The 27,963-nt window shown below is 44.4% G+C and overlaps 1 protein-coding gene across 1 annotated transcript in view; it reads left to right on the top strand.

The window, feature by feature from the left end:
- The window catches only part of SLC7A10 (solute carrier family 7 member 10), a 79,785-nt gene that overhangs the window by 35,745 nt on the left and 16,077 nt on the right, over positions 1 to 27,963 (top strand). Inside the window, exon 2 of the mRNA XM_073307872.1 lies at positions 18,579 to 18,783. Coding sequence (XP_073163973.1) covers positions 18,579 to 18,783 — 205 coding nt within the window. The remainder of the gene's footprint in view (positions 1 to 18,578; positions 18,784 to 27,963) is intronic.

The following is a 27,963-nucleotide window of genomic DNA, read 5'->3' as shown; positions in this document are numbered from 1 at the left end:
GAGAATGGCAGACCTTTTCTTTTATACATCTGTGTTGAGTTGTGTCAATACTGCCACTGACCCAGTCTATTTCATTCTAGGCATTTTTTATTTTATTTTTATAGAAATCCAAACAACATGTCTGTAAACAGTTTAATTGGGCTGAAACGTCTCAGCTCAGCAACTGACTTAAAATAAAATGTATTTTACATAATTTGAAATATAAAGTAGACAGCAGATGCAAAATGGTTTATCAGCTGCTTGAGGTTATTCCCTATTTTGTTCTGTAGTAACAGAACTCCTGTTAAAAAAGAGAATTTTCCTTCTACTAATGAAATCTAAGATCAAACTAGAGAGGCTGGGTAGTCCAGTGGATTGGGCACTTCACTGGGGTTCAGGAGATCTGCATTCTGTTTCTGGCTGCCACCAACTTGCTGTGTGCTTTTGGGCAAGTTAGTCCACCTCTCTTTTCCTGTTTCCCCTCCCACATTACATTCTCAATAGAAAAGATAGGCAAACTCTTCAGGAGAAGACCTACGTGTGTGCTAGGGCTTCAGGTGTGTGCCTAGCATGTTGGGGCCCTGATCTTGGTTGGGGTCTCTATATGCTACTGTAATACAAATAAATAATAATAAAAATAAGGTTTCACAGTCCACAAATGAACTAGTCAGTAACAAATGTGTAAATTAACAAATTCCACCTATTTAGACAAATACTGCATAACTTACAGTAGAACATTCAAAATGTGAACACGAATTTATCCTTAGTTTCGGGGCATTCCCTACTTGGTCCATCAATGATATCCATCAAGCAAGAATATATTTGATCTTTTGTAAGGAACAGGTAATTGTCCCGTCTCAATTAGTCCCTCGAGCACTGAACTGTGGAACACACAGTTCACTGCCTGTTGCAAGGCAGATCCACAGTGTATGTAATAGTTGCTTTGTTTTCATCAGCCCACTCAGAGTTCTGTGTCATCAGCAAATTTACGTGGTTTACAGTTGGTCTGTCCATATAAAGTTATTTATATGGTTTACTAATGACAGGTCTGAACTCAGATCTCTGTAGAAAACTCTCTGACCATTGATTACAGCTCCTCTTACCTGTACTGTCCATTTTCTATCATAGAACCTATTCTTAGTCCAGCACTGTGTCTCCCTACATATCTGTGTATATACTTTGCAGTTTAAGGGAAAATCAGTCATAGACTATTTCTTTAAGAGTAAGGAAAGATTGCTGTATGCACTACCTTTCAAGATGTTGGTCCCAATTCAGCGTTGCTGTGAGGAAGCACAGCTCCATTGACTTCAACCTGGCCTCCAGGAAAAACAGCAGGCAAAAAGCAAACTTACTTTTGTCCTATATTCTGTACCAACTGATTTCAATTTTGTGTTCTCTTTGTGGCAGGACCAGTGCTGATCCCAATCCTAAAGGCTTCTGCAACATAAATAGCAGCATACATGCTGTCCTCCTGTGTTTTCTTTCCAGAACACTTCTGTAGATCCTCCCTTATTCTGAGCAACAGGTTCTTAAATGGTTTTCTTAATGTATTTGGAGTGTCTATATTCATAACAGAGGTATTCCAAAGTACTACCCGTTTTGAAAGTGTTGTGTTCCTCCCAATGCTTCCTGTCCATTCTCTCTCTCTACTTTCATAATGACTATTTTAAATAATAACAGCCCTAGTGTCATCTCACTTAGGCTCCACCATTTACTCCAGGTCAGTATTTGTTAAAGCATTTGTTAAAAAACTTAATAAAATCTGACACAATTTCCTGCATTATGGGCTATTTTCTCGCTCTCATATCATTTGATGCTCATCTCAGTCAATCACTGGCAACAGTAGCAATGCCGCCAACTCTCACAATTTTATCTTGAATCTTGCAATATGATATTTTTCTTAAAGTCTCTGTTCCTGGAGTCAATATTACAGATAAGAATCTCAGCTTTTATTTTAAAAAATAAAAGTATGTTTCATGGTTTCAGAGAAAATCTTGAAAATATGAACCCTAAAGTCTCAAAAACCAAAAGACAAGTAAAAAGAACCTGAAATGTATTATTTTAAAAATCTCATGGGGGGCAGGGGGAGGGCTGACTCATGATTTTTGAGTGATTGAACTTAGCAGTAATGAATATGAAAGGGAGTGGTTCCCATATCCAAGAACAGTGAAAAAAGAAGGAAATAGCTAAAAAAAACCAAACAGTTACATGTTTTCTCCTTTCCAGTACAGTTACACATCTTGGAATCATTGTGTGCAGGAGCTTGAAGACACCAGAGGTTTAATTAATTTGGGTGACTAGAAATTCTGAGTAGATCACCCAAGGTCTCATGGACTTTGGCTGTGCTACAGGGGTCATATTTTTGCACGACTGAACGGCTCTTGAACAATTTATGGGTCAATTTCTCTAAGTTACTCGGAACAACAAGCCTTTTCATTAACATCAAGCATATATGGCTACTAGGTTTCTTTCTCTCACCCCTTTTCAAATAATATAGTTATTGTGAGTAAGGCAAAAAAAAGTATAGACTTTGTAAAAGAGACATTGGACAGCTCTGAACTTAATTTCCCAAATGAGTAGACCAGAAACAGATCTGTACTGTTACAGGATCCCTTTTCAAGTTTCATGTGTGCCACATAAGTGGTTTTTTGAGAGATACTTCTGTCTTGTAGAAAACTTGGATAAACATTTAACTTGCAGAATTGCTACATTTTACTTTGTGTTCCTCTTCCATAATATTTTTACTAGTTGAAAAAAAAGAGCATCATTCTTTCTTAAAAAGTCCATCTGCTCCTGTTGCTTATTTCCCACTTGAAGTTATAATCCTGTTTTTGACCTCATCATTGATCGCAGCTGAAATGCTGATCGTGTCACAAAGAGATGATTATGATTTCAGTGGGGAGCCAAACTGCAGGATCTGAAGCCTCTAGAAACAAATACCTATATTTCCCTCTCTTTACATAATGCAGAAGGGCTTTAATCATTTGGAGGAGGTTCAGAAAGACTTCTTACTGAAGCTAATGAAAGTATAAGGAATGCAGAATTGGGTCCTAAATATTTTATCTAAGATAAAAGGAATCTAGTGATTAGGGTACTAGGGACTCAGGAGACCTGGGTTCAATTCCATCTTCCATCACGGACATTGTGTGTGACTTTGTGCAAGTCAGTCATCACTACAAAAAAGGAATGTTCTTAACTCAAGTTAGGTAACTCAAGAGTACACTTTTTTATAGTGAAGACAAGGCCCTAACATGTGCAAGATGGGAATAATAGCACTTCCTTACCTCACAACGGGTATTGTGAGGATAAATGCATGAGATGCTTAGATTCTGCTATAATTGGGGCCAAGACAGATATATGTCAGATACTTCTAAGTTAATTAGGAGAACATCTTGTTTTTATTTATTAAAGAGCATATAAATCTTCACGCAAACTATAAAAGCAATATTAATTTTAGAAAAACTAAATTAAAACCACAGGGCCTAATCCTGCTTCCACTGCAATCTCTGGCAAATGTCAATGGTAGCAGGATCAGACTCGCACACTGCACACACTGAAATTGTCATTTGTGTTCTCACATTATGCATAATACTAAATATTACAAGTGGTTAGACATACTTTCTTTGCCATGGATGCTACAGTACTAGAGTGTGTGTATTAGCCTATACAGAATAATTATACAAAAATAATGTATTGTAGTTCTACTATCATAATTTTCTCTCTATGCTAGTCTATTCCTTACAGAGTGTACATATGTCTTCCCATAATATCAATCAGATAACACAAAAAGTCCCTTTGCCATTGCATGCTTCACTTACAAATTTCACTTCTTTGAATGTACACATTTTCATTCATGTATTTCACATATGCAAACAAAACAATGAGTAACATTTTGCTCTCAGGAACTCTGGTGTATATCCAAGGTCATTCCAATATCTTACATATGTTGCTCCAGATTTGCTGCAATGTAACAGCAGAATTTGGCCTAAGGCCAGATAAACGTTATAAAAATGTTTATTTTACTTTGCTGTACAGTAGAATCTCAGAGTTACGAACACCTCAGGAATGGAGGTTGTTCATAACTCTGAAATGTTCATAACTCTGAACAAGACATTATGCTTGTTTACAACTAAACATTGACTTAATACAGCTTTGAAACTTTACTGTGCAGAAGAAAAGTGCTGCTTTTAAACATCTTTCTTTAAATGAAATAAGCTCAGAAACAGTTTCCATACCTTGTCAAATCTTTTTTTTAAACTTTCCCTTTATTTTTTAGTAGTTTGCATTTAACACAGTACTGTACTGTATTTATGTTTTTTTGTCTCTGCTGCTGCCTGACTGCATACTTATGGTTCCAAAGGAGATGTGTGGTTGACCTAGGGTGACCAGGCAGCAAGTGTGAAAAATCAGGACATAGGGTGGGGGGTAATAGGCGCCTATTCTCTTTGAAAACTTGTGGCGATCGGGAGAGGTCCCGGATGATTGGAAAAAGACAAATATAGTGCCCATCTTTTAAAAAGGGAAGAAGGAGAATCCGAGGAACTACAGGCTGGTCAGCCTCACCTCAGTCCCTGGAAAAATCATGGAGCAGGTCCTCAAGGAATCCATTTTGAAGCACTTGGAGGACAGGAAAGTGATCAGGAACAGTCAACATGGATTCACCAAGGGCAAGTCATGCCTGACCAACCTGATTGCCGTCTGTGATGAGATAATTAGCTCTGTGGATATGGGGAAAGCAGTGGACGTGATATACCTTGACTTTAGCAAAACTTTTGATACCGTTTCCCACAGTGTTCTTGCCAGCAAGTTAAAAAAGTATGGATTGGATGAGTGGACTATAAGGTGGATAGAAAGCTGGCTAGATCATTGGGCTCAACAGGCAGTGATCAATGGCTTGATGTCTAGTTGGCAGCCGGTATCAAGCAGAGTGCCCCAGGGGTAGGTCCTGGGGCTGGTTTTGTTCAACATCTTCATTAATGATGTGGATGATGGGATGGATTGCACCCTCAGAAAGTTCACGGATGACGCTAAGCTGGATGGAGACATATATACGCTGGAGGGTAGGGATGGGGTCCAGAGTGACCTAGACAAATTAGAGGATTGGGCCAAAAGAAATCTGATGAGGTTCAACAAGGACAAGTGCAGAGTCCTGCACTTAGGATGGAAGTATCCCATGCACTGCTACAGGCTGGGGACCGACTAGCTAAGCGGCAGTTCTGCAGAAAAGGACCTGGGGATAACAGTAGAAGAGAAGCTGGGTATGAGTCAACAGTGTGCCCTTGTTGCCAAGAAGGCTAACAGCATATTGGGCTGCATTAGTAGGAACATTGCCAGCAGATTGAGGGAAGTGATTATTCCCCTCTGTTCGGCACTGGTGAGGCCATATCTGGAGTATTGCGTCCAGTTTTGGGCCTCCCACTACAGAAAGGATGTGGACAAATTGGAGACAGTCCAGCGGAGGGCAACAAAAATGATTAAGGGGCTGGGATACATGACTTACGAGGAGAGGCTGAGGAAACTGGGCTTATTTAGTCTGCAGAAGAGAAGAGTGAGGGGAGATTTGATAGCAGCCTTCAACTACCTGAAGGGGGGGTTCCAAAGAGGATGGAGTAGGCTGTTCTCAGTGGTGGCAGGTGACACGATGAAGTGAGCTGTAGCTCACGAAAGCTTATGCTCAAATAAATTTGTTAGTCTCTGAGGTGCCACAAGTACTCCTTTTCTTTTTGCGGATACAGACTAACATGGCTGCTACTCTGAAACAGAACAAAAAGCAGTGGGTCTTAAGTTGTAGTGGGGGAGGTCTAGGTTGGATATTAGGAAAGACTGTTTCACTGGGAGGGTGATGAAGCACTCAAATAGGTTACCTAAGGAGGTGGTGGAATCTCCATCCTTAGAGGTTTTTAAGGCCCAGCTTGACAAAGCACTGGTTGGGATGATTTAGTTGGGTTTGGTCCTGCTTTGAGCAGGCAGTTGGACTAGATGACCTCCTGAGGTCTCTTCCAACCCTAATCTTCTATGATTCTATATAAGACAAAGCTCCAGATATCGGGACTGTCCCTATAAAATCGGGGTATCTGGTCACGCTAGGTTAACCGGTCAGCTCATGAATCTGAGATTCTACTGTACTAAATCTGGACTGTTGGGTTACACTCTTGTGCCAGCAGATGGAGACTAAATCTAATTTATTTGACTGGCTCACACTCTTGACACACTTCACCTGCCCAGTTTTTTCCATTGCTGCTACTGGAACAATTTAGATTGGCCTTTATCTGTCCTCGGCTCTTTGTAGATGGATGATTGTGTTCACAGAGTATCTGAAATCACAAGTTTGTGTAGGATATACCTTAGTACAATGAAAATGCGTAACACCAATCCTGCCCAAATACCCATCTTGTGGAAATACATCACTATGTACTCGGCTCTATCCATGGGAATTTTGGCTGCACAGGAAGTGTAAGATTGGATCCTTTTACTTCAGGTCCAGTTTTCTGTGGCCACCAATCACTGATTTGTTGGAATTGATCATACAGCCTCCTTCACTAGCCTATTCAGAAACCATTCTCACCATCTTTCCCAGCAGATTGAGCCTAGATAGTCATGAAAAGGTTTTCAAGCATTTGTGTATGTACCTGTAATGCGGCTAGCCAGGGCTCGACCCTCTCCGGGGCGGCGGGGAGCCACACCGGCTCACTACACCCAGATAATGTTTGGGGAAATTAGTCCGGCTGCGGGAGTCTCCCTCAGCAGCCCTTGCGGCAACTGAAACAAGTACCATAAGCCCGGGTCCTAGGTCAGGGTGGGGCAACAATAAATCAGGTGCTCAGGCCCTCCGGCAGGGGCTGAGCAGGAGCAAACAGTATATAGAAATAGGCCGAGGCCCTGGGTCAGGGCAGGGCAAGTAAGTCAGTAGCTCTGGCCCTCAGGCAGGGGCTGAGCAAACAGTTCAATAGTAGCAGGCCCAGGCGCTGGATCAGGGCAGGGCAACCAAGTCAATAGCTCAGGCTCTCAGGCAGTGGCTAAGCAAATAGTTCTATGTTAGCAGACCCAGGCCTCTAAAGGACCTGGGAGAGGGGGAGATTGCCACCCACGAGTTGGGTGGCAGGGGGGACGCAGGCCCTCCCACTCCACTGCGTCCCAGCCCGGGGCCCTAGCATCGGCAGAAGACCCGCTGCTGCGTCAGTGGGGATCCTGGCAGCAACACACTGACATGGGCTCTGGCAGCGTTACAGCCAGATTAGGGTCGGCTGTCCCCGGGCTACTTCCTAATCCCCCCTCTTGGGGTACCTGGGTCCAGGCAATGTCCTCCGGGGCATCCAGCACCATGGGTTCCTCCAGGTAGCGGGCACAGGGCAGGTCCGGCAACTTCTCTGGGTAGCAGACGCAGGGCAGGTCCGGCAACTCCTGGCATGCACCATGCACCGTGGGGGTTTCCCAGTCGCGGGCCAGGCTGGAAGCATCTGGTCTCCTCAGCGGCTGGGCCCTCAGTGAGCTCTGAGGGCGAGCTTTTATACTTCCGGGTCGCCGCCTGACCCTCTGAGGAGTGGGCTCAGAACTCCCTGTCTCCGCCCATTCCGGCACCCGGATGGGCTCGTCCCTCTCCGGGGTGGCGGGGAGCCACACCGCCTCACTACACACACATACACACCCCAAGTCTGGCTCCTGCTCGTCGGGGCCAGGCACTTCCATCCCCCTAGGCGACAGGAAGTCTGCATTCGCATGGTCTTTGCCACCTCGATGCCGGATGGTGAAAGCATAGGGCTGTAAGGCCAGATACCACCGCGGTAATCTATTGTTGTTATTTTTCATCCTCGTTAACCATTGGAGGGGAGCATGATCCGTGACTAGCGTAAACAGCGCCCCCAGGAGGTAGAACTGTAAGGCATCACAGGCCCACTTCACGGCGAGTGCTTCCTTCTCGAGTACGGTGTAGTTCTTGCAGGGGAATAATTTTTGGCTAAGGTAAAGGACCGCGTGGTCGTTTCCATCAATGTCCTGGGACAGGACGGCCCTGTGCCCCACCTCCGTGGCATCCGTGTGGAGGATGAACCCCTGGTCAAAGTCCGGACTGTATAGGACTGGCTCCTGGCAGAGACACGTGTGGAGTGTCCAGAAGGCATTTTCACAGTCTTGGGACCATTGCACCCGCTGGGCACTGTCCTTCTCAAAAGTCCTGTTAAGGGGGCTGCAATGGAAGCAAACCGTGGAATGAACCGCCGATAGTAGCCAGCGAGCCCCAGGAACTGTCGTACTTGGCATTTTGTAGTGGGTGGTGGGCAGGCTGCCAGGGCTTGAACTTTCCCCATGAGGGGTTTCACTCATCCTCCCCCTATGATGTAGCTGAGGTACGTGGCCTCCTGCTACCCGATGCGACACTTTTTTGGGTTGGCTGTCAGTCCCGCCTGTCGCAGGGATCTCAGGACCGCTGCTACGCATTCCAGGTGGTCCTCCCAGTGGCGGCTGTATATCACATCATCATCCAAATAGGCCGCCACATAGGCTTGATGTGGTCGCAACAGGCGATCCATCAGTTGCTGGAACGTTGTGGGGGCCCCGTGGATGGTTCACTGGCGATGGTCCGAGCGGTGGTGCTCTGCAATGGCACAGCCTCCAGGAACCGTTGACGTAGTCAATGATGATTAAGACATACTGGAACCCTGAAGCACTTTTCGGGAGCGGGCCCACCAGGTCCATGGCCACTCGCTTGAATGGCATCTCCACTATGGGCATGGGAACTAGAGGGGCCCTGGGTACTCGTGGGGGAGCAGCTAACTGGCACTCCGGGCAGGAGCTACAATAGTTCTTCACCTCCTGGTGAACACCGGGCCAGAAGAACCATGTCAAAATCTGGGCGAGGGTCTTTTCATGGCCTGAGTGCCTGGCAGCGGGGATGTCATATGTGAGCTTCATCACAGCCCGTCAGTGACACCGCGGTACTAGCAGCTGCGTTCATGGTTCCTTCATGCGGGGATTGCTGTCAATCCAAGAAAGACGGTCCCGGCGTAGCTCGAAGTGGGACCACTGGATTGCACACTGGGGGTCAACCATGGTCCCATCGACTGCCGCTAGCTGTTCAAAGGCCCGGCTCAGGATGGGGTCGGCTTTTTGGTCCCGGCAAAAATCGGTATGAAGTTGGGGTTCAACAGAGGGCCCCGGCAGGAGGCAGTCTGTTTCCTCGGTCCCTCCCTCGGGTTCTGGGGTCCCATCCTCCTCCTCCGGTAAGGCCTCGGGACACTCTCCTTCCACCGCCAGGGCAGAGTGGAGGATCTCCTCAAATGCGGGCCAGTCCCACCCAAGGATCACCAGGTATGCAAGTCGAGGGGCCAGGCCGACAACAATTTGTTGGGTGACCCCGGTCACGGTCAACGGGATCCAGGCACTGGGGTAGGACCACACATCACTGTGGATGCATTGCAGCCAAATTGTTCCCAAGTTGGGGTCAGCCCGGGGTCCCAAAGCCTGGAGAATCAGTGTCTGCCCGCAGCCAGAGTCTATCAGGGCCTGGGTGGGATGGTCCCCGACAACTACCGGAACAGTGATCTTGGGAGCCTGTGGTAGCCGGGCCCTCGTTTCCCCCGCACAGACACAGCCGAAGCTGCAGTCCATTTCTGTGCAGGCCCACTGCAAATGTCCATATTTCCCACATAGAAAGCAGGGCCCGAGTTCAGGGTGACTGCCCCGGGTGGGGGCTCCCGGTGGGCTCCTGGGTGCACTCCAACTGGCCCCCGGAACATTCAGCATGGTGGTTGCAGACCCTTGTCAAGTGGGGAGTTCGGGGCGTCTGGCCTGAGGCCCTGAGCGAGCCTCTTGTCCCCAGGGGTGGTTCTGCCACTCGGTCGGGGTGCCCCCTTTCCTTTCGGCGTTAGGACGCTCTGGCCCAGGGGGGTGGGCTCAGATGGCAGGCCCCACTGGCACTTCGGCCGTGAGGAAGTCTTCCATCAGTGTGACGGTGGCTGCTAGCGACGCTGGCTGATGGCAGAGCACCCAGGCCCGTCCTTGGGCTGGGAGGATGTGCACGAACTGTTCTAGAATGACTTGTTCCGTGACCTCCTCTGCCGTCCTGCTCTCTAGCTGTAGCCACCGCTTACATGTTTCCTTCAGGGCCTGGGCCACCAGCCGGGGTCGGGTGCCTGTGGGGTATGTCTGACTTCGGAACTGCTGCCAAAAGGTGTCTGGGCTGACATCCAAGGCATCCAGGATCGCTGCTTTTACCTGGTTATAATCTCTTGCCTCATCCGTAGCCAGGCCCTGGTATGCCATGTGGGCCGTCCCAGTCAAGTATGGGGCCAAAAGAGTGGCCCATTGGTCAGGGGCCCACCCAGCAACCAGCTGTCACCAGTTCAAAAGTCACCAAGAAAGCCTCGGGGTCATCGTCACGTCCCATCTTGGTTAGCTGGACCGGCGCAGTGGTGCGCGATGACCCGGCCACGTCTCCCGGCTGCAGCTCCGTGGGGCGCGGTAATGCTGTCACTAACTGCTGCAGCTGGGCTCCTAGCTGCTGAATGTCCTGCTGCTGCTGGAGCTGGAGCTGGGTGGCAGCCTGCTGTCGCTCCTGGGTCTCTGTCAGGAGCTTAATTAGTTGATCCATCTCCAGGGCTCTCTCGGGGTGGCTCTCCCCGTCAGACCCCTTCTCACAGGGGCTGAGGGATTGTGCCCACTTTCTCCACCATGTGTAATGCGGCTAGCTCGACCCTCTCTGGGGCAGCAGGGAGCCGCACCGCCCCACTACAGTACCACACATCATTCTGCACCCTTGCTTCTGCAATTTCTTTATAAACTATGATCAATGCCTCAACACACTTCAGAGTCAAGTGGTGTCTTCTGCCAGGATCAGAGTGGCAGCTCCTTAGAACAGAACTCCAGCCATGGCAATGAAAGAACAGAAAGCTCTTGCAGCAGGCCTCCGATCTGCAGCAAGACATTGCAAGAAGAAAGATGGAACTCATATGTTCACAGGAGAGAATACCATAGAGAACATGAAAGCAAAAAGTGAATTTAGTGCACATGAGCTGGTAGAACTGAAGCAAAGTATCCATAATATAGGTACATTAATGAGAATGGCAATACAGATCTCCCCATACTGCCCTGCCAATGTACCTCTTGCTATGGAAGGGCCACATCTGTAGAGGAGTTCACAGAACACGCAGATTTTAAGCTATTTACACTCCCTGCTGACTTAAGGCTGGTTTGGAACTAGTGATGTGTAGATAAAGGCTCTGCTCAATTACCAAATCTCAGTATTGTCAACTCTCATGACTGTATCATGACTTTAGCAATTTGTGTGTTTTTTTAACCTGTCTCATTAAAACATGATGAAAGGCACCAACTCATGAATTCTCCTTTATTCAAAGTGGCCACCATCTTCTATTACTGTAACTGGGGCTAAAGTCGGCAAGATGGCTGCCATTAGTCTATCTGAATGTGGAAGTGAGGCTGCCTTTAATAAAGTCAGCTGCTGTCTCCCACTGTTTTCAATTACATTGAAGCCAAGCCCCCAGGCAAAATGGCTGCTGTCCTAGTTCAGTGGGGTAGACCGGACACAGAGACTGTGCGGAGACACTATGAAAGGTGAAAGGGAAGAGTGAGGGGGAGCAGAAGGCAGATTTAGGGTTGCAGGGAATGTCGGGGCAGGAAGGAGACTGAGGGGGGTACACAGGATAGTGATTGAATGGGAGATGGAGGAGATTGGATGACAGCACCGTAGCCTGCGGGTAGTGGTGGGTAGGGGTAGTCCCCTACAGGCAACCAGGGGAAGACAGTGTTGCCAAACTTACACAAATTAATTGCAAGTCATGTGATTTTGGTGCCGCAGGATGAGCTGTCACGATGAGAGAAGCACTATCGATCCCCCAGTTTTCATGGCTCAGTATGTGAGTGAAGCTTCATGGAAGAGCCTCGGGGCTAAGAACATAGACCTGCCCTGCTTTCATGTATGGCCCTATATCAAGGAGACAGTCCTGGGGCAGCAGGAGGTAGGAGAGGGGGAAACCAGAGAAGTGGTGCTGCTGGGACCCAATCAGAGGAGAAGCATCAGGGCAGTGAGAGGTAGAGAATTCTTGCTGCTGGGTCAAGACAGAAATAGGAAATGGAGGGAGTTCCCCTATCTAGGAATGAGGAGGGGGTAAAGTGACGTCTTCATCTGAGCAGCCAGGAGAGGCATGCATTTTTGTGACTTTTCAAAGACTGAAATTCTCATCCACAGTGGCAGAGGAATAGAGGGAATCATAAAGTCGAAAAAGACTAAAAACCACATGTATTGGTTCTCATTATGTCCCACAGCTATCTGTCCTCCAAGAAATTGTCATGTTCCCCACTGATTCGGTTTTTCTTACACCACTGCAAATACTGGAGGATCATGCATCTTGTGCATGCAACACTTATGGCAATAGTGCAGATCTGTGCAGGCTACAAGCTTCTGTCAGAAATGGCAGACAGCAAGGAGGGTCGCCCAGGTTCATGGGATTTTGAAAAAAGGTACAAAAATTATGGGATATAGATGACATTATGGAATGGAGAGAGTTGCACACTTGGAAGTTGACCCCTTGTTCTCAGTCACCCCTGCACAACACATTTCTGCCCAGTGATACATTGCCAAGACTTCCCAAAAGACAGTGCACTGAACAGTGCAAGTTGTACACTGGGATACCTACCCATGGTGCACCGCACCGTGCATTAACACAAGCACTCCCAGTAAGCACACACAGTGCTGACGCAAGGAGCCAGATATGCACATGCATAAGCAATACACTAACTGTGATGGCTTTATGCCAATATAACTTGTGTTGACCAAAGTTTGTAGCGTAGACCTGGCCTCAGTCACCTACCCCTGTGTCAGTGAAGCTTCCCCTCCTTTCTTTGGATGTCTGTTATACTCTCAGGTTACTTTGATACATAGGTGTAAATAGCCTGCCTTGCCATACCAGCCACACAACCCTTTTTTCCCCTGTCAAAACAGGCGATAATGGAGTTTACTCCATTTCTGCACCTGGTCATACACTTCTCTCTGGCACAGTACCCATTGTATTTTTGGCATTTTCCTGAAATTAGCCATTTCTATGCGTTCAGTCTTATTGTTCCAATTTTTTCTTATGTAATCTGCAGCACTCAAAAGGAATGCACTGGACCTGTCAGCACATCACTTGTTTAGAAGGCAGTTTATTTGCATAGCTGTTCTTGTTCCAGTTTGACTCATCAGGTTCCCTCAGACTAGTTTAGCATTCCACCCAGGGTGACTGTCTTCCCTTGAGAAGGTTATTTTGAATGTTAATTAGATTTTTACTGTCCTGATCTCAAGTGTCAGCCAGAAAGCTGCTCTGCCACAAACTTAATATTAACCAGATTTCTACCATATTTTTCAATCATTCTAGCCTATGTCCAATAGGAATTCCTTTTGTGTGTGATTCTATCCAGCACTCAGTCATTTCAAAATGGTGAGGAAAATTCTATTTTGAATGTTTCTATATTTTTGTGTGATCAATATTTATTTAACTCTATAAACAGTTTAAATTAATCATTTTAAGATACAGCAGCACTTTGTTTGCTTTTTGGGGGTGTGGGAGGGATCATTTGATTTTAAAAGATGTAATTCAGTTTTATAATCCACTGAAATTAGTACTAGGCTGTAAATCCAAAGGGAAAAATCTTAAACAGCACTCTGTAATCAATCTTTAATCTGTTTCTTTGCACACATGCACAAACACACAGAGTTCCTTCCTGAATACAAATAGGATCAAATTGAGTCTGCTCCTGCCTTGGATTTTGCCACTTTTTAATGAGATACCATGAGATTACCTCATCCTGATATTGTAGCATTCTAATGCATCCTCAGGGGATAGTGTCACTTATGTGTAGGTGCAATTAATCACCAATGTAAAGCAACCTAGTAGTTTTTACTACAAAAAATGGTGTCATCCAGGGGAAAATATTTAAGAAGAGATTCAATGTTGTTACAAGATAGAAGTCAGGCAACTGCAGAAGTTACTCACTGAGTTCCTGTACCAATACACTAGCAAAATCTGCTCTTTTGTGTGTGATTCTGGTTCCACAGCAGATTTAACCCTACTTTAACTGGGTTGCCAACTCCCATGATTTTATCAAAAATCTCTGTGTGCTAACAGCTCTATCTGTGGCCTGACATCTGGGGGGGAGTAGGCTGTTTGATGTATGAGGAGCTAGGAACCTTCTAGACTCTGCAGCAGAAAGCCCTACTTCAGCACAACTGTGTCCACAACTGTGGGACACCCCTCCAGCAACAAATACTAGCAGAGATGACCTGTACCTGCTGATAGTGGGGAGGGGAGGGCGCAGAGTGAGGGCAGTGGCTTCAGCAGATATTACTGAACGTGCTCAATACAAGCCAAGCGGCACCTCTGGATGGGACATGTGACGCCGAGCGCTGCCGCCACGCATCGCCTCTGAACACCAGGGCCATCCACTGGAGAAATAGTGACTCTTTGTCTTGCTGTGAAATACCAAGCTAGTCATCAGTCCCCCCCACTCCCCACCAAGTGGACCATTCTGTACCTTGCAGCCTTCTAATACCTCCTATTAGAGAGCTGCTTCCTTCCATGCATAAGAACTGCTATACTGGGTGAGACCAGTATCATGTTTCTAACAAAAAAAAAAAGGAGGACTTGTGGCACCTTAGAGACTAACCAATTTATTTGAGCATAATCTTTCGTGAGCTACAGCTCACTTCATCGGATGCATAAAAGTGGAAAAATGCAGTGAGGATGTTTTTATACACACAGACCATGAAAAAATGGGTGTTTATCACTTCAAAAGGTTTTCTCTCCCCCCACCCCACTCTCCTGCTGGTAATAGCTTATCTGAAGTGATCACTCTCCTTACAATGTGTATGATAATCAAGGTGGGCCATTTCCAGCACAAATCCAACACAGGGTTTAACAAGAACGTCTGTGGAACGGGGAGGGGGGAGGAAAAAACAAAGAAACATAAACCAGTTGGAGAACACTTCAATCTCTCTGGTCACGCGATTACAGACATGAAAGTTGCGATATTACAACAGAAAAACTTCAAAACCAGACTCCAGCGAGAGACTGCTGAATTGGAATTCATTTGCAAATTAGATACAATTAACTTAAGCTTGAATAGAGACTGGGAGTGGCTAAGTCATTATGCAAGGTAACCTATTTCCCCTTGTTTCCCCCCAACTAACTAACACGGCTGCTACTCTGAAACCTGTTTCTAACAGTTGCCAGTACCAGAGCTTCAGGGGGAATGTTCAGAACAGGGCAGTTGGAGTGATCCACCCATGGCTTCTGGCAGTCAGAGGTCTAGGGTCACCCTTACCATGGGATTGCATCCCTGACATCTTGGCTAATAGCCATTTGTGGACCTATCCTCCATGAACTTATACAGTTCTTTTTTGCATCCAGTTATACTTTTGGTTATCACAACATCCCATGGCAATGAGTTCCACAGGTTAATTGTGCATTGTGTGAAAAAGTATTTCCTCTTGTTTGTATTAAGCCTGCTGTGTATTAATTTCATTGGGTGACCCCTGGTTTTTGTATTGTGGGAAAGGGCAAATAACACTTTTCTCTTCACTTTTTCCTTGCCATTTATGATTTTATAGACCTCTATTATATCCCTGTTTAGCTGTTTTTTTTTCTAAGCTGAACAGTTTTGTAGTCTCTCCTCATGTGGACACCTTTCCATACCCTTAATCTTCTTTGTTCCCCTTCTCTGAACCATGTCCAATTCCACTGTATCCTTTTTGAAATGCTGAGAACTAGACACAGTATTCAAGGCATGGGCATACCATGGATTAATATAGCAGTGTTATGATATTTTCTCTTTTACTTTCTATTCTATTCCTAATAGTTCCTAACATTCTGTTAGCCTTTTTTACTGCTGATGCGCATTGACCTGAAGTTTTCAGAGAACTATCCACAGTGACACACTGAAAGAATTTTATAGATTGGTAAGGCATGACTTCCCTTTACGAAAGTCATGTTGACTCTTACCCAACAAAGCATATGTATCTATGTGTCTGATCATTCTATTCCTTACTACAGTTTCTACCAATTTGCCCAGTACTGAAGTTCGACTCACTGTCCTGTAATTGCCAGTATCAAGTCTGGAACCATTTTTCAAAATCAGCATTGCATTAGCTACTTTTCAGTCATCTGGTACAGAGGCATTTTTTCAGTGATAGGGTACATACTACAGTTAGTAGTTCTGCAATTCCATATTTGAGTTCCTTCAGAACTCTTGGCTGAATACCCTCTGGTCCTGGTGACTTATTACTGTTAATGTAAGCAATAATGTACTGTATTAATGTAAGCAATTTGTTCTAAAACCTCCTCTATTGACACATCAGTGTAGGATAATACTTCAAATTTGTCACCCAAAAAGACTAGTTCTGATGTGGATATCTCCCCCACATCCTCTCCAGTGAAGATCGATGCAAAGAAAGTCTGTGTTAATTCTACCTAAAAAAATTTGAGATAAGAGTTAAGGCAATGCATGCTAGCATGATTTGAAGAATGGGAAGTGTGCATTGGGTGTGGTTATATGTTAGAAATGAAAGGATGTTTGTTGTGCAGAAGGTGAGAAAGAGTGAATCTGATGCGATGACGTGGGTGGACAGGCATATGAAGTGTGGTTGGTCTAGATGTCAATGCTGATTAACTGCTGATATCCAGGATTTTTAGTTATTGCATTGATAGGAAATGCACTTCAACAACTGTAGCTCAAAGTTAGCCAACTTTGTGTGTGTATGCATGTACACAAAGGAGAAAAGTCTCTTTATAGAATATTATTGCAGGAGTTTCCCTATCCTCTTCATAGAAGTTTTGATATTGGAAAAAATATGTACTTGAGCCTGCCAGGATAAGGATATTGCACGGAAAACCCTAAGTCTAACAGGGGTGTCCTGTTAGGGGTCTCCTGTTAGGGCTCATCCCTGAGACTGATCTCTGTGGGCTTGCTCCTGCACCTGAGGAAGACAATGGCAGAATTTCCATTGAGTTCAGTGAGAGTAGACAGGCTCCATGTGAAAGAAAAATGCTGCAACAATCGAGTGTTCACTTTGTAATTTTAGCATTACTTCAGCTCATGTATCAATCATTAGTACTACAAAGTTCACGTTGTCCTATATATTGTTCACACAATATTATTTATCCCTTAAGAATCCATGGACACTGAGCACATGTTAGAAATATCAAGACTTTAATGGACTTCAAGGACTTCAGCCTTTTTAAGGATTTTGTTCAAGTACAAGCTATAACATGGGTTTAACTTCATTTGTTCCTTTGGCCAGAGCCCCAAATGACAGCCTCTGATTGGTCACCACATTGTAGCTAAACCATGTATTATTTAGACCAGGGGTGGGCAAACTTGCCACATCAGGGAATAGAAATTGTATGGCGGGCCATGAATGCTCACAAAATTGGGGTTGGGGTGTGGGCTCTTGTTGTGGGTGCGGGCTCTGGGGTGGGGCTGGAGATGAAGAGTTTGGGGTGTAAGAGGGTGCTCTGGGCTGGGATCAAGAGGTTTGGAGGGCAGGAGGGGATCAGGGCTGGGGCAGAGGCTCGGGATATGGGCAGAGGCTCAGGGTGCAGGCTCTGAGTGGCGCTTACCTCAAGCGGCTCCCGGAAGCAGTGGCATGTCCCTTCTCCAGCTCCTACGCAGAGGTGTGGCCAGGCAGCTCTGCACACTACCCCGTCCACAGGCACCACCCCTGCAGCTTACATTCGAGTGCCAGAGAGGGACATTGGAGCACCTAGGAGCCAAAGTGGGGCCATGTCCAGCTTCTGTGTGAGCCATATGGTGCGGCCTGACCCAACGCCCCAGCCGGGACACTGGAGTGGGGCTGAGCCGCGTGCTGCGGCCCTCGACTGAGTGCCCCAGCCAGAGCAGGGCCAAGCCGCTGATGCAGCCCTCGACCCAGCGCCAGAGCAGGTCCGAGCCGCAGGTCCGAGCCACAGGTGCAGCCCCCAACCCAGCGCCCCAGCCGGAGCGGGGCCGAGCCAGGTGGTGTGGCCCCTGACCCAGCACCCCAGCCAGAGCAGGGCCGAGCCAGGTGGTGTAGCCCCTAACCCAGTGCCCCAGCCAGAGCGGGGCCAAGCCAGGTGGTGTAGCCCCCCCGACCCAATGCCCCAGCCGGAGTGGGGCTGAGCTGGGTGGAGCTCGATGGCCGGCTTAAAACGGCTCACGGGCAGGATGCTGCCCGCAGACCGTAGTTTGCCCACCCCTGATTTAGACTCTGATCCATATTGTAGATGGACCTTATATTACTTAGACTCCTCTTAGAAGGAGATGAAATACTCTTCTTTGTGAATAAAATCCTGAACCCTTTAATTATAATAGTTGGGGACAGTGCAGGTGAGGGGGAGCAATTTTACAAACTGTTAAATTTGTATAATTGCAGTGCTTTAGTAAAAACACGTTCACCAGCTTCCCACAGACTACTTCAGCAGACCTAATGCTCTCCATTTTACTTGATTTTTGCTAAGTTGCAACATTTTCCTTAAGGTTTATGCAAACATAAATGCAATCAAACCTTGGAAGAGCAATGAGAGACCTTGCATCTATCTCCTTCCTCTAATACCCCACCGATCTTTTGTTTATTCCAGGTAACATTATTGGTTCTGGAATCTTTATTTCTCCAAAAGGAGTTCTGGAACACTCTGGGTCAGTGGGACTAGCTCTTGTTGTTTGGGTGATTGGAGGAGGGATTGCTGTCCTTGGATCTCTATGTTATGCTGAGCTAGGAGTTGCTATCCCGAAATCAGGAGGGGATTATTCCTATGTCACCGAGATTTTTGGTGGGTTAGCTGGGTAAGTATTGCATCCATTTAATCCTTCATCTTTTATTATGTTTATGAGGTGCTTTGAAAACATCTATATTAAATATTTAGTGGAAAAAGTCAATTTTACCTTGTGCTGAAGTTGCAATTGAAGTGTCTGTCTATAAGAAACTTTATTAAGTGATTCTGACCATTTTCAAAGAATACTATCCTGTACCTATGTCTACCTTTTGGTTATTTTAGTTCAGTTTGGTGAAAGAAACTCTCTGGCTAACCTCAGCCAACTGAATAAAACTGATGTTGTGAAAATACAGTGTTGAAAACTATACCATCTGGTATTTACTCACACTCTCTCTCTCTCTCTCTCATAGATATACATATAGATATAACCACTGAAGATAAGTCTGAATGAATACCCTGAATCTGAGCAGCCTCAGACATGGGGAAATTTGAACTGGAGCTAGACTTCATAGTCCAAGCCCATCCCTAATTAGCAGAGTAAGAGACAACATACTCCTACTTCTGTGATGTGATTTCACCTTCCCACAATAGGATATGGTAAATCACTTACAGGCCAAATTAAAATTTTTCTAGAGAAGCACTTCAGGATTTTGGTCCTTAGCTTGCACCACTGTGGTTCATATTATAGAAGTGTACAGATCACTTCACCATGATATTGTGAAAAATTTGTAGAAGGGAAAATATGAGAATTCACACCATGTGTGTCCCTAAACAACTGCGAGAGGAATACAGTGATAAAGGGAGGGAGGAGGAGTAAGAAACAATAAGTTTATACTGCATATTAAATGTAAGTTTAAAAAAGCTGTTCTTGGTCTGTATTCACATCTCTATTTTAGATGCTTCTGGATTCCTTGGCGATTTTATAATCAAAATGGGTGTTTTATGTGTTACTGTTTTATATATGAAGAGTAAACACACTCTGTGCAAACTTAAATGACAAAATGAATGGGGGTGGGTATTGACTTTTTTTAGTATTAAACAAAAATATTCTCTCATTTTAGCTCACTGTTGTGCTCAGGACAGTGAGGCCTACGCCCATAATACAAGCAGGCACTGCAAAACATTCCCTGTGGACTATAGCTTTGCTCATGCTTGTCAGATTACAGTCTTGTTTTGCCACACTTCCACCAATTTGTTTCTGTGTACAAAAACAACGAGGAGTCCGGTGGCACTGTAAAGACAGATTTATTTGGGCATAAGATTTCGTGGGTAAAAAACCCACTTCTTGCCCAAATAAATCTGGTAGTCTTTAAAGTGCCACCAGACTCCTCATTGTTTTTGTGGATACAGACTAACACGGCTACCCCCTGATACTTTCTGTGTACAGACAGCTACTGCAAATGTAAAGGTAACTTTCAGATACTGACCACAGGGTTCAGGCCACTTAATAAATTTCTGTGAGAACCTAGGTTCCTGAGATGAACCATCACTTTATTAACATCCCTCAGTACGTATTAGCTACTTATGTGACACACTTTGCATATAGCACCAAAGAATTCAGGACTGAAGATATTAAACAACCAGGCTACCTAATCTCTTAAGAACCAAGTGGCTCATTGTGCCCTTGTGGGAATAATTCAAAATAAGGAACGGAGAATGTAAATTTTAACCAGCAGAGTTTACTTTGAATTCTTCCATTCGAGAATAGAAAGTAAGATGGCTCCATGTATGCGGCATTGTTTTTCCATAGCGGGGGAAAGGTATTCTTCACTTGTGTTCGCTACTTCATGGCAAAATCCTAGTGAAGGCAAAGCAGTTTGTTGTTTTCACATGAAATACTAGGTCAAGCAATTTAAAGATTATGGTTTACCTTAAAGAAAACTACAAACTGTTTTGTCTTCAACTAGAATTTCACCTCGAGTTAGCCAGCTCAAGTTACTATCATATCTTTTTTCTAGCGAACACAGAGTCAAACCGGCTGAGCTCAGGGATTCTGTTACAGGAGCGCAATGTCCACACAAGGACCACTTGCTTCCACATTGCCACCTGCTTCCCATGGATAGCAATGTTGCTGCCAGGGACATATTGCTGCCAGGGACAAGTTGCCAGCAGTTTTTGTAATCATGGCTGCTCCTTGAAATGAGGGGGAAAGCGTAAGACATTACAGAAAATGCCACTTGCTATGATATGAATGTTTCATATAAGGGAACCCAGAAAGTCAGTATTCACCACCACAATTTCACAATATCAATGAATTTTAGTAAGCGAAAAAAGAGAGTAAGAGAAAAACCCTAATCAAAAACTGGAGAATAAAACCTGTTTTAGTTCCTAATCAAAGTGGCAGCAGCTTTCTTCTTTAGGTCTGCACTAGCCTGGCAATATCAAGAGAAGTATAATCTTATCTACTGATGAAAAATAATGCTCCAATTCTCTATCTCCAAAATGACTTCATTTGTGCTCCTGAGGAGAAAACCAAAGGATGTCATAAGAGTATGACATAGGGTTGAGGAGTCTTCAGGCACCTTTTCTGGCTAAGTGATAGTTGAGGAAGTGGGGAAGGAAAAGAACACACGAGGGGACTAACTAAATCTCACACCCCAGATGGTGTTTGGGATTTAGTGGAAGCCGGTGGAGGCGATGATGTCATGTGGGTGCTTTTCTTTGGCCAACTCTGGTCAGGATATCTCTCAGGATCAGACCCAGTAGTGTCACTGTGGATCCCAGGAGCTGCCGGGGTGGCAGCCATAATGGTGAAGCCCTTTGTGGTCTCCCATCTTTCAGGCATCCACCATTGTGGTTGCTAATTTCCCACAAAAAACTCTTTTTGAGGACCCCAGAAGGGAGTGGTGGGTGGAATAGTCCATCCCCTGATTATTTTGTCCACCAATTAGGCCTAATTTCCTACACACCAATTTTAGTCCATTGATTTCTAGTCCCACTTTTCTTTCTTTTACTAGGCATGATTTTAACAATCATTTATTTCACTAGGACTTTTTGTTTAGACTAATTTGGTCTTTGTCTCCCTTTTACACCTTTCCCATCAACATTTGTTGTGATAAGTTATTTAACACTTTATAAACTTGTATCCACTTTCCCAATGTTAGGCTCACTAGGCCTCAATTATCACTACAGAGATCTGCTCACTGAGATGGTGGTTAATCTGAGAGGGCAGCCTGGTCAGTAGAAAAGCGGGGTGCCAACAGGGAATCCTGGTCAGGCCAGTGGTGGAGGGCAGTGGGAGCTACTTAAAAGCCAGAGAGGAATAGACAAGCAGAAGGAAGCTGGCATGGGAAGGGCCAAATAGGAGTAAGCAACATTGAAGGTGGATAGGGATGGAGAAACAGTGGTAGGATAGTGCTGGGAATATGGTGGGTGATACTGGGGGGCAGAAAGGGAGAGAGATTGGTTTTGTGAAGGGAATGAGCATCTGCATGGGACAAGGGAAGAAGCAGCTGCAGGAAAGGATATAGACAAGAAAATGGGAGCAGCCTCCTATGTGCTACCCTTTATGGTATGACCCTGTGCCTGCACAACCTGGGAGTACGGTAGGAAGATGAGAAAGGTATGCAGGACTGTGCATCCAGGGTGTGATTCTTTGCTACAGCAAATTATCAAGGACAAACTAACCAAAATGATTAATTTCTAAAGCCAAGCTGATTGAGATCCAGCTCTTTGGAGAACTTTACAAATATGTTTTTGGGAATTATGTCCTAAGGGAGTGGAGCACTCAATTCCCATTAATTTTAATGAGAACTGGGCTTCCAAATCCCTTAGGCATCTTTAAAAATCTTGCCTATAACCCTGCTGTCCTTTTCCTTAGTAATCACACAAAACCCACAGTGTAGCAGTGTCCCTTTGCACATGCAGTTTGGATTAGCTTTTCCCTTTGTCATATTTTTGCATGATGTACATTTCCAAGGAGGAGTTACGCTCGCTCTCTCTTTCTCATTTTTTAAGTAAAAAGAAAAAGAGTTGGATGGTATAGCACTAGCTTGAATCTTATGCCAATGAGCCTAATTTTTCCTTTTTTTCCTATTATTTTTATGATATAATTTTTAAATAGCATTTGAATATGATCACACTAACTGCAGTATTTTTGTCACATCCTGTATTGCCAAAGCAGTGTAACTGGGTGCAGTGCATTTGCATACATACGGATTTTCATGTGTATACAGGTCATAAAAAGAACATTACCCAAAATAGTAAATAATAGGCTTCATATGTATGCCTGTGGCATTTAACCAACAAGTTCAGGTTCATAAAACTTACAAATGCATTTCTGATAAATATAATCTTTCTTCTCTATGCTCAGTAAGAACAATGTAACTAAAGGTAAGCTTTTTTTTAATCAGATCATTATTGATCATATCAAGTACTTCATATAAATCAATAAATATTACGTCCAGCATAGAGACCTAAGCCAAGGCTTTAATAAATGCTACCTCCAACTTTAAACAAAACATGCCTTAAATGAACTTATAAGAAGTTAAATGTTTTCATTTATTACAAAGCCTCAAGATTCTGAAAGCAAAAATTCAACCTGCATTTGAGACAATGCTAGGAATAATTAGAATGGTTGATAATTTTACAGAGATTTTTTGTCCTTATGGGACTATCTTTGTTATAGTTTCCAGAGCAAGATGTTTTCCTCATGTTTTAAAGATGCACCAGTTTCATAGTATCATATCATTCATATCTATATATCTATAGATGTGGAGAGAGAGAGAGATTTATTTACTAGTTTCCATGGGTTTCAAATCTTAAAGAGAAATGTACTTTGATTCCATCATTCTATTTATGTCTAATGCATATTTTTAAATATCAGTAGGTAAAATAGATATTTGTATGAACTGTTTTCATTTTTATCCATTTGACTTGTGAATTCAGCTTGGGATGCTTTTTTGATCTGGAGTACATCTATATATTCAATAACTGTTTTATTCAATCCAGTAGGCTCTCATTACCCAAATGCAAAAAGAGAGAATGTTTGATCTCAATACTTTTTTAATTTGTTTCCAAAATGTAGATGAGGAGAATTACTCTCCAGGGATGCTTGCATAATACACAGCGTTGGCCTAGAATGAACAATATGTTTACGTAGGTTACAAATCCATCCAAAAATAATAAATCAGTAAAAGCCTTAGTAGATTTACATTTACACCAGAGTGTCTCTCAAACAGGAAAGGGCCTGATCCAGTGCCCATTAAAGTCAATTGGAGTCTTACCACCACCAACTCCAACAGGCTTTGTAGCCAAGGGCTCTATCCTGAAGAAAGTGGTCCTGGCCTTCTGGCCTGTGTAAAGCTCCTAGTGGCTACAGACAGCTACCTATTAAGATCATGTTGAGGAAGCCTCAAAAGAGCCTCCAGGGTCATGTTAGCAAACTGAAAAATTGCTTGGGATGTGGATCAAATGAACTTCTTGACTCCAGCTCTGCTGTTACCGAACTCCTCTCCATGTCTGACCTCCTTCCTGTTTCAAACAATGGCTCTAGGACACTGGGTCCTACAAGCCAGTTAAGGGCCAATCCTGAGTAGTGCCAAGTGCCCTTAAGCCCCACTGATTGCCACACCAGTTGAGAGCTCACAGCCCTTCAAGGAGATACTCAGCACCCTGCAGGGTTAGGTCCTTGGTAAGGTGAAAAAAACCCTTGTCTTGTCCATCACCACATGCAGAAAGAGTGTCTGAACACTCCTCAAACACAAGATCATTCATCTCACTCAAGGAAAGAGAGGCATGGCATGCAGGAAGAGTCCACGAGGAAATGAGACGTTCCTCTGCAGTTTTGTCTCCTTCCTCCAGGACTCTCTAGAGAGTAACCAAGCAAGAACTATCATGGATGCTGAGGAATTAAGAGCAATAAATATAATACTCAGCACTTTCCACTTCCAAAGCATTTCACAAACATTAACAAGTTGTTTCTCAGAGTACCAAGGGGAGGCCTGTATTATCCCACAGACAGGGGAAATGAGGCTCGCCAAGGCTGCAATTTGTTCTAGGCCTCACACTCAGGAACAGAGATGGGATTAGGATTTGAGAATTGCTGATGCCCAGACCCATGCTCTGTTCACCAGCCCATGATGCCTACATAAAGGAAGTGTTCTGACTGGCACTTTTACAGTAGGCTGCTCCTAGAAACATCCAGGAGCTAGTCGGGCACCTCAGCTCCTGCTAGCCACTCACACCACTGACATTTCCGACTGAAAGTTCGTACATTCAGATCTTCTCACAGTAAACAAAAGGCAGTGTGTCACAGGGCTACGGCTCCGTTTAATCTGATCCCTCTAAATCACTGACAAGAACAACTACATTTTCCCTAGGCCCAGATCCTCAAAGGTACTTAAGCACTTTACACCTATTGATTTCAGTGGGAGTTAGGCACCTAAATATCTTTGAAGATTTGGGCCCTAGCACAGACACCCTGGAACCCATGATAAAAAATAGGGGGTGCTCAGCACACACCAGCCACAGCTGTTGAGTGGGCCCCAGGGCTAGCCGCCGATCAGCTGTTCCGTGGAGCTCCGGGCCTGGCTGCCAATCAGCTCTTAGGCAGCTGGTGGGAGGGGTCCAGGGGAGGATGGAGAGGAGCAGCAACAGGATGGTGGGGGGGCTTTGGGGGAGGGGCTGAGAGAACTGAGTGACAGGTGCAGGGGCTCGGGGGAGGGAGCAGAGCGGGGGCAGGAAGAGGTGGAGCGAGGGCGAGGCCTTGAGGGAAGGGATGAAGTAGGGCTGAGGCCTTGGGGCAGAGCCAGGGTGGCGCACCCACTGAGAAAAACAAAAAAGTCAGCGCCTAAGTCCCCTAGTTCTTATTTTAAACTGTCTAAACCTCTTTTTCTAAAATGTCTGACTCCTTCTCAGCTTTGGTAAGACAAGAATGGTTTTAACATCTCAGATTCCACCGGAGTAGTGAATTACAGCGATAATCCCAAAAGTTTATCACATAAGGCTTCAGCTTCTGCTGCCCTGACATTCTCAGACACACAGATCAAGTCTCAGGAGCATGACTTTCCATCCAAACACCTGGGGCAGTTACCTGAATACATGGCATAACTGCCCTTTCTTTTTTCAAAGCTGAACTTTTTGTATTATCAGCTTTGGTTAAAGTCCCCTAGTATGCGATCTTCATGACTGGAACTGCTAAGAAAATAAATCACCGCGGCTTTAACCATTTGCCTTGCTGTTTAGTTTGGCAGTTATGTATTCCACTGACAATACAGAAACTTAAACACAAGTGGCACAGCTACAACTGCAGCTATGCCACTGCAGTGCCATCGCGTAGCTGCTTCCTACAGCGGCTGCAGGGGCTCTCCCATTGCTGTAGCTGATCCACCTCCCCAAGTGGAGGCAGCTGTCTACCGAAGAATTTTTCCATCAACCTAGCCATGTCTATAGTGGGGAGGTTAGATCGGCTTAATAAAGACATTCAGGAGGGTGAATGTTTCACGCTCCGAGCACGGTAGCTATGTAGACCTAACTTTTAAATATAGGCCAGGCCTTAGTTTACTCAAAACAGTTCTTTTTCTGTTCTGTAAATCATACTCTCCCACCCATGTCGTAGTTTAGACACAAACGTTACCTTGGCGACTCATCATGTTGGATAACCATCTGTGCATTAATTCCCCCAAGCTTAATAGGAACAAATTGAACCCCTTTTAACAAATACCAGTTTGGGCTCAAGTGTTAATATCTTTTACTCAAGACCAGGATTTAATTAAAACACCTGAGAATAATAGCAAAATTAAGATTAAAATATGCCTAAATGTTAATTGTATCATCCTTTCATCATCATTTGATCTCTGTTTTGAGCTCCCTTTTGACTGTTTGGCTTCATAATCCTCTGGCAACAATCTGCATTTAACTTAATTGGTTTTATCAAATCTACATATACTTCATTCCACGTGAAACAAATTGACTATGAGATCTCTCTACTGAATTATTCACATTCCCAGTAAATTTCATAGTACCAAATACCAATTTTAATGTGCTTAATATTGCACTGTACAAGTGACTGCCGATGTTGAATGAGATATTGCTTTTAGGACCTGATTTTCAAATTCTTGCTTCCAATGGGCATATGCATTTTCACCTGTATACACCACTATGTGGACTTTGCTGCATTCATCACTGTACATGAAGATGATACAACATTAATGGGAAAAACTCATGAGTTTTACTCACAAACACTCCAGTCCTTGCACACACATGTGTCAGTGCTACAGTGCACTCACACCAGTCCACACCCATCAAAATTGCATACACTCAGGCAGAGGCTGGTTTGAGGGGAAAGGAGCACTTTCATTTAACCAGGAAAGCAATCAGGTGAGTCAGCATTGTCAGAGATCAGCATTGTCAACAACTGATTATTTCAATCTTTAAGTTTTATTAATCTTTGATTATTTAACCCTCAGGCTCTAACATTATAATCCAAATAAATTCCTTTAGAGAGAATCCAAAAATACTTCAAAATGTGTTATAACTATAACATTCACATCCCAAAAACAACTACGAACAGCACAGATAAACACCTGGTGTTATGCTTTTTCACACAGCCACAGGATAACAATTATTATGTAAAATTCAGTGTCTGTACAGTACCTCACACAATGGTATCCTGGTCCATGACTGGTGCTCCTAGGCACTACAGTAATACAAATAATAATAAACAGTGTGAAAGAACTTGGCTGAGCTAGCCTCTTTAAAGCAATGAAAACTGAAGGAAAACTACTCAAAAAAGGTAAAGAAAGAGAGAAATGGTGTGGGGGTTTTAAAGTACATTTTGTCATTTTGAAATGTAACCAATTCTTTCCATGTGCCAGTTGATTGGCAAAGTTAATGATACAGTGGTTTATAAGAAAAAGAAAGTGCAAGAACATGCCATAATCCTCTGGAGCAAAAAGGGGAAAACTAACATAACAGGAACAAAGAGCACTTACCAGCGACAAGAAAGGAGGGTGCAGCAAAGAACAATGAGTTTTAAAATGACTCCTTCAGGGCTGGAGCTGCTTTGCTCTGCCAAATTTAAAGGGCCAGCTACAGAAAGGCATGCTGGGAAAGAAGAGCTTATAAGAGAACAACCCTGGACTAGGTGCTGTGTTATGCATGCCACTACTATATATATATATATATATAAAAATCAGTAGCATCTCATCTTCTTGTATTGATTACATCTTACCACATAGTTCCCATCCAGTGCCTAAGAGAATTTTTTTATTTTAAGTTAAGATGAATGCTTCCCTCTTAAAGTAAAAAC

Source organism: Lepidochelys kempii, chromosome 12, assembly GCF_965140265.1.
Source record: "Lepidochelys kempii isolate rLepKem1 chromosome 12, rLepKem1.hap2, whole genome shotgun sequence".
Classification (NCBI taxonomy): Eukaryota; Metazoa; Chordata; order Testudines; family Cheloniidae; genus Lepidochelys; species Lepidochelys kempii.
Note: the sequence above shows the minus strand (reverse complement) of the source record. Positions and strands in the feature narration are given on the sequence as shown.